Source organism: Monopterus albus, unplaced genomic scaffold (genome assembly GCF_001952655.1).
Source record: "Monopterus albus unplaced genomic scaffold, M_albus_1.0 scaffold458.1, whole genome shotgun sequence".
NCBI classification, from domain to species: Eukaryota; Metazoa; Chordata; class Actinopteri; order Synbranchiformes; family Synbranchidae; genus Monopterus; species Monopterus albus.
The window spans coordinates 45073-52626 of NW_018128338.1; the positions used below are offsets into that span (position 1 = coordinate 45073).

Below are 7554 nucleotides of genomic sequence, written 5' to 3' on the forward strand. Positions count from 1 at the left end.
ATGGGCTCGGGCAGGAGGATGTGTGTGGTTCCGCTCTGGCTGTTTGTCTCACTGGGTTTTTACTCCTTGACTTCTCTGGCTAATGGATCTTCGATGTAAGTAGACCTGACTTACCTTTGCACATTCTTCCTTGGATGTTCAAACAGGCAGAAATGATGAGAGGTTGGTTCCTAGTTTGTATGAATTTGTTGAATCAGCATTATTTATTGTAAATGCTGAATTTTACATTATACTGCGTTTATTTGTGTAACCCAGAACCAAATGCAGTGTGTGTCCATATTGTCAAAAGTTCATGAACCTAGTTTTGATGGATTCTGTACTGTTGGAGAAAATCTAATTTCACGACTGAATGACGTCTCAATAATGTGTGAAATACAGAAACACTGTCAGAGGATGCAGTGACATAATTCTTTGCACTTGTGCAGTGAGAAAGTTGTTCTGCATAGTATAAGAACATTGTACCTTCCAGAGTTAAGAGTTGCTGAAGCAGTTTTATGGGCAAACAAGCAAAGGAATAAACTTTAGTTTAACTTGGCTCCATATCACCCATGGATCAACATAATGTGCAGCTGTCGTCCAGTTTGCAGCTTCGGTTACAGGGAACAAAGTACACTGGTCTTTCAAATAATGTCAAGTAAGTTAGCTTAAATGTTGTTCTGACTTTGCTCAGAAACACAGTACACAGAACCAGGAATAATGTTGAAATGTTTTATTGATCTAGTGCTGGATCTTAGTCAAGATAATCAATAGATCACTTATTGAGTGTGAAGTCTATGCTGGAGCAGAAGAACCTCATTTACGTAGATATGTTTCTGTGGCCTGAAAATTTAACACACTCAAACAGCTGTTAAAAAAACAAAAACAAATTAACACTGGTACACAATTAACACATTTAACACAGTACCTAAATATATCTATTAATGTTCCTTGCTTTGTCAGTAAGTCATTAGAGCTGTACAGTGACTACACTCTTTGTTTTTCTACTTTCTTACTGATTTACAGAAAGGTCATGTCTGCCCCCAACATATTACGAGTAGGAACAGTAGAAAACATCTTTGTGGAGTGTCAAGGTTGTGCTGATGATGATGATGGTTTCATGGTTGAAATCAACGTATTGAAGTATCCAACCAAAGCCAAAAGGCTAGTGTACACATTTGTGAATCTTACCAGTGCAAATAAATTCCAGGGCTTTGGACAAATCAAGGTAATGTGGAAAAATACTTTACTGTTATTTTGTTTGTTTGTTTGCCAAAATATATATGTGATATTAATATTTTTAAATCTTTTCTGAATTTATCAACTGTCTAAATATGTTTTTTTTTTCTATCATGACTACAAATAAGAGAAGAAGCTTTCCAAAGATTTCTACATTTAACATCAGTAGATGCTCATTAAACTCCCAACATGCTCCTCACGTGCTGTTTTTGTCTCTTCATACTGGTTGTAGATCCCTGCTGGGGACTTCAGTAAAGATCCCAACATGAAACAATACGTCTTCCTGCAAGCTCAGTTCCCTGACCGACTTCTAGAGAAAGCTGTCTTGGCGTCTTTCCAGTCTGGGTACATCTTCATTCAGACGGACAAAACCCTCTACACACCCAACAGTAAAGGTGAATCCAGAACTATATTACAACACAGACCCTTGTTAAATTGCTTGTGTCCTGTTAGTAATTTTGAATATAATATTATACTGGCACTGCATTTTTAAGATACAGTATATCACAGAAGTGAGTACACCCCCTCACATTTTGTAAATATGTAAGTGTATCTTTTCATGTGAGAACACTGAAGAAATGACACTTGGCTACAATGTAAAATAGTGAGTCTACAGCTTGTATAACAGTGTAAATGTGCTGTTCCCTCAAAATAATGCAACACACAGCCATTAATGTCTAAACTGCTGGCAACAAAAGTGAGTACACCCCTAAGTGATAATGGCCACTGTTATACAAGCTGTAGACTCACTACTTTACATTGTAGCCAAGTGTCATTTCTTCAGTGTTGTCACATGAAAGGATGTACTTAAATATTTACAAAATGTGAGGGGGTGTACTCACTTCTGTGATATACTGTATATCATGGCTTCTATTTTCCAATTTGAAAATCCAGTATTTAATATATCTCAAAACTCAAGGATGGGGCATCCAGGTGGTCTTAGCATATAAAGCATTGTTTAGGTAATTATAACATCCCAGAGTATTTTCAGAGTAAATACCATACTGTCAAGCATGTTAAATGAACCATTCTGTTGAAGTGGAAAAGTCAAACAGTCCTTTGAATAGACATAGTCTACATATGTATTCCTTCAACAATAAACAGGATACTGATGAAAGTAATGTCTTTCTGTCAGTTCATTACAGGATATTTGCACTGTCGCCCAGCATGGAGCCTGTAGAGAGGGATAACGTAACCCATTCTGATGCTTCAATTGCTATTAACATTGTGGTATAGTATTTTTTTTCTCTTTGATAAGCACTGAACTGAATGTAATGTAATGTAAAGTAGTCAGTGCTCATACTTTAACCTTTGTCTCCTACACACCTATAAAATACCTAAAATATGCTAACATCAGTATGCTAACATGCTCACGATGTTAAAATGCTAATGTTTAACAAGTAATGTTTAGTGTCTTTAGCATTTTATTTTAGCATATTAATTTGATATAATTTGATAATTAGTACTAAACACAAAGTATAGCTGAGGCTGATGGGGAATTCTTTGGGTTGTGCAAGTATTCAGTCAAAAACCAAATTATTGGACAAACAAACTAAAAATTAAGGACATGAAATTTTCATGACAGTCAGCTTAGTTCAGTCAAAGCAACAAATGTCCACCTCACAGTGGCTATCGAAGAAAGTTGATCAAGTGATCATCAGAATCATTAGAATTTCTCAGGGCAATCTTTACACAACTTTCATCCAACATTTATTAAAAAATATTTCAGTCTGGCCCAAAGTGGAGAACTAACTGACCGACAGACAGACAGACCAGTGCTGGCAGACTGGGCTGTGACTGTGGTTGTTTTTACTATGCCTGTGACACATTAGGTTATGACATCTGCAACATCAGAGTTGTCAAAGTGCATACAGCTAACATGGTAATATCCTTAGCATCATAGGTTCAACCACAAATGCAGCTGTAGTTTGAATAATAAACATACACAGCTTGCAGCACAGCCAGGAAGACCAGCTGCAGCTGTGCTCCCTACCAGTGGCTGTATACTGTTGCCACTTGCCTAAATGTATCATGTAAAGTGACACAGCATCGTCTTTCATTTCAGTAGCATCTGCAGAACTTATCCCTTAACTGGAAGTGTATTATAGTTGGACTGGACCAACATGTCAACAGTTCCATGGATCAGGGGAAATGCAAAACTTATTTAGAGAGAGTGCAGAAAAACCCTTCATGGGCTCGATAAGGAGCTGATCAGACTCACAGATGGTAGACAAAAAGAAAACTGAGGATTTTCTCAAATGTAGCAAGAAATTAGACTTAATCTGTAAAGTGGTAACGTTTACCGTTAACGATTGTTGAACTGTTTCTTATTTTAGACCCCTGAAGGCATCATATTACCAACTGATACAGTCTTTGTGAAATCAGGGATCCACTCTTCACATTTCCAACTCCCTGAAATTGCCAGGTAAATATTTTTTTGCTTTTATTACAATTTTCTTGTGTTTGGAATTAACAAGACTAACAAGTTTAACTTCTGCATACAAGATGTCTCCCAGTTCACTGTAAAGTCCTTTGTCAGTGTACAGTATGTACACTGGCTGTTTCAAATTTCAAAATCATACCTACATAAGATGAATATTGTCCCACAGTTAATGGTACAAATTCTTAAAAAGATGAGCACAGAAAATTGGATCTTACATCATTTTTTGCACAATAATGGTTGTGCACTAAAGTAAACTAACAATAGCACATTTTTGAGTGGAAGGAGGCTTTAAGCTGTTAAGAAAAAACGTAAAATAAAGCTATTTTAACTAAAATCTCTGTAAAAGTCAAGTGACAGTAAGTAGCAACATGTATGTGCCAGTCTTAGTCTGTGTAAGATATAATTATTTATACTCTCTAAATCTAAAAAATGTTTTATCAGTACTAATTGTGTGTGTGTGTGTGTGTGTGTGTGTGTGTGTGTGTGTGTGTGTAGTACTGGACTATGGAAAGTGGTGGTAAAGTTTCACAGCAACCCACAGCAGAGCTACTCTGCAGAGTTTGAGGTCAAGGAATATGGTGAGGTCATCTTTAGCTGTTACTTTTATTTACTTCTTACCTGACTAATAAAATACATTTAATTAATACATGCAATTTTACATTTAATTCATTCAGTGCTGCCCAGTTTTGAGGTGAAACTGACATCTGCGAGTCCCTTCTTCTACGTTGACAGTGAAGAGCTCACCATCGGCATCAAAGCTATGTATGTTGAGGTTTTTGTTTTGTAGTTTCACAGACCAGGTTCGAATGGTTGATTGAAAGCACGTTGTGTTGGAGCTGTTTTACTCTGTTTTTCATTTGTTGTTGTTGTTAAATGTTGTCCATTCTAACTGAATGGTTTACTTCATTCTGAGTTTAAAAACATCCTTGTCTTGTGGTTTTAGGTATCTGTTTGGTGAAGAGGTGGATGGGTCAGCCTTCGGTGTATTTGGGGTTATGCATGAGGGCCAAAAGAAAAGCTTTCCCAGCTCTCTTCAGAGAGTGGTGGTCAGTAAATACTGACCATCTAAAAATCTTCAATTATTGTTCTTTTGCACTTGTGCATTAAGATACATGCAAAGAACAAACCTCAAACTTGTTTTACAGCTTGGCCTTTTACTAGCACTATAATATCTGTAGTAAATTTTGCAAAGTACCCACTAACAGTCCACTTACATAACTAGATTAATTTTTATATTATGTCATTTTAGATCGAGAAAGGTGAAGGAGTTGTGAAATTGAAGCGAGAGCACATTACAGAGACCTTCCAAAATATCCTCGACTTGGTGGGGTGCTCCATATTTGCAGCTGTCAGTGTGCTGACGGACAGCGGTGAGAGGAAGAAAAAGAGTGTACTGTGTGTGCACATGCCTTTGTGTGTGTACTTGCCAGCAGTGTGAAGATTGGTTTGAGTTTCATATAATGGGAGTGAAGATTAAGACTTGCTTTTACAGTTCAGGTTAGGATTAGATTAACGGTTTGTTAGGCATTTAGTTGTGATGGTTATGGTTAGGGTAAGGAGTTAGGGAATGCATCATGTCAGTGAGTGTCTTCACAAAGGTAGCTGTACAAATATGTGTGTGTGTGTGTGTGTGTGTGTGTGTGTGTGCACCCTAGTAAGAGAAAAATGATAATCAGTTGCACTTAATTAATTTTTGTAACCCTAACACCTAATTACCTGCACTGCATCAGGTGTGTTACTGAGTGTTATACATATGAAAAAATGTTTTTTTTCATTGTACTTAAAATATACTTAGCTACACTTAAGTACACTTGACTGTTATTTTGTGACACAATTTATTAATAAAATGTACTGATTTAATACATATGAGAAGAAAAATTCAAAACAGGAGCCCCTCTCCACCACTGGTGGTCTTGGAGGGCAAAAAGATATGATAAACCTCAGAAAGGTTCTGCTCTCTTCCATAGCTAGGATGTGGTGTAAACACTTAAATTCTTTAATAAATGTGTTACCCATATTGATTAAAGGCCTTGTCAGCCGTCCTCTTGGGTGCTTAGAATTAGGTTGTTTATGGCACATCCTACCCATGTATAAGTTTTTTTTGTGTGTATGTACCCTTAATATAGTCATACATGAAATATAACTGTAGTTTACTCAGATAATCAAATCAAGCTTTGATATTTGCATATGTAAAGCATATTAAACAAGTTTCATATTAAATATGTACTAATAAGTACAGTATTTACAGTAGAAGATAGAAGTAGATGAAGGGTAAGTGTCTAGGAAATGAATACAAGTCGATGTAAAGTTACCACAAAAAATGAAAACAAATGTGTGTGTGTGTATGTGCATGTAACTTTTTACAGGTAGTGAAATGACGGAGGCAGAGTTGAGAGGTATCCAGATTGTCACATCACCATACACCCTCCACTTCAAGAAAACACCCAAATATTTCAAACCAGGAATGTCCTTTGATCTTGTGGTAATGTATTATATTTACATGTATGCTAAATAATTTTTTTTAAATAAACGGCGACAACCAGTCACACAGCACTATGTCCTAAAAAATAATATCATACATTATTAATAACAATACCAGACATTTCTTCAGTGCCACGAATAATTTTTGAATAAAAAATAATAATAAAGTATACTGAGTAGATGGGCTGTGGGAGGAAGCCAAAGTACCCAGAGAAAGCCCACACAGGCACAGGGAGAACATGCAAAGGCATTGGGTCGGCCACAAGATTTGAACCTGAAATCTTTCTACACTGAGGTGATAGTGCTAACCACTGCACCGCTCTGCTACCCAACAAAATAAATAAACAAAATTCACATACTTTTTCTTACTCTCTTTGCTGTATCACTACTGTTGATATACTTCATTTGTCATGGATCTTGAGTATCATACAAACAAAAACCTCTTCAAATAGATGTGTTTCCTGTGGCCATACTGGGTCATTATTATCTCAGTCATAACATGTTTGCTACATAGCTCCTGAGGTTTCCTTCTATTTCTCTAATAGTAATGCACTGTCCTTAAAGGTGTTTTCATTAGTTTAATTAGATAGTTGATTTTTTTTTTTTCTGTTATGTGTGTTTTGGAGAACAGGTTGAAGTTTTGAATCCTGACGGTACTCCGGCACGAGGCGTTGTAGTGGCGCTTGATTCAGACGAGGTGAACGCCGTCACTACAGCCAGCGGCATGGCAAGGCTTTCCATCAATACAGCAGAAAATCCTGAGCCAATGACAATCACAGTAAGTGTTTAGAATTGTATTTGTTTAATTACATTTGTGTTAAAGTACTTTAGCAAATGTAATCAGTGAGTGATTATTGGACTGTTAGTTGGCCACTACCACCTCACCAGAGCAGCAATCCAGGCTGCAGGAAGGGCTCGGTATTATCATCCTCCAAGAAGGGTCAGAAGGCTGAACCTGTATGGACTTTCAGACATGAAAAAAACTTTACTTCAGGAGAGAGAACATTAATCTCACTGGCCTCTTCGGCACCTAGGCAGACTGCATATGAGACAGTTTCAGCAGTGAGTGACAGAAGTCAAATACACCATATTTATCACTGTGTTTAAGGATCTGATCCGATTCTATCCGATCCTATTGCATAGGATAGGATCGGATAGGATTGGATAGGACAGGATCTGCATGCAGAGAGTGAAGTGCTCTGTTAGGATGATAAGGCACTATGATGTCTTTAAGATATGATGGAGCCTTGTCATTAAGGGCTTTCTATGTTAGGAGAAGGATTTTAAATTCTATTCTGAATTTTACAGAGAGCCAGTGGAGAGAAGCTAATATAGAAGAGATATGATCTCTCTTGCTAGTTCCTGTCAGTACTCTGGCTGCAGCAGTTTGGATTAACTGGAGGCTTTTTAGGGAA

General features: G+C 37.1%; 1 protein-coding gene across 1 annotated transcript in view; it reads left to right on the forward strand.

Annotated features, from left to right (window-relative positions):
* Nucleotides 1–7554, forward strand: part of LOC109952399 (complement C3) — a 25955-nt gene continuing 18401 nt past the window's right edge. Inside the window, exons 1-11 of the mRNA XM_020587458.1 lie at nt 1–95; nt 1003–1204; nt 1448–1610; nt 2351–2445; nt 3552–3640; nt 4154–4236; nt 4333–4420; nt 4602–4704; nt 4908–5028; nt 6025–6140; nt 6771–6917. Of these exons, the coding sequence (XP_020443114.1) occupies nt 1–95; nt 1003–1204; nt 1448–1610; nt 2351–2445; nt 3552–3640; nt 4154–4236; nt 4333–4420; nt 4602–4704; nt 4908–5028; nt 6025–6140; nt 6771–6917 (1302 nt within the window). The remainder of the gene's footprint in view (nt 96–1002; nt 1205–1447; nt 1611–2350; nt 2446–3551; nt 3641–4153; nt 4237–4332; nt 4421–4601; nt 4705–4907; nt 5029–6024; nt 6141–6770; nt 6918–7554) is intronic.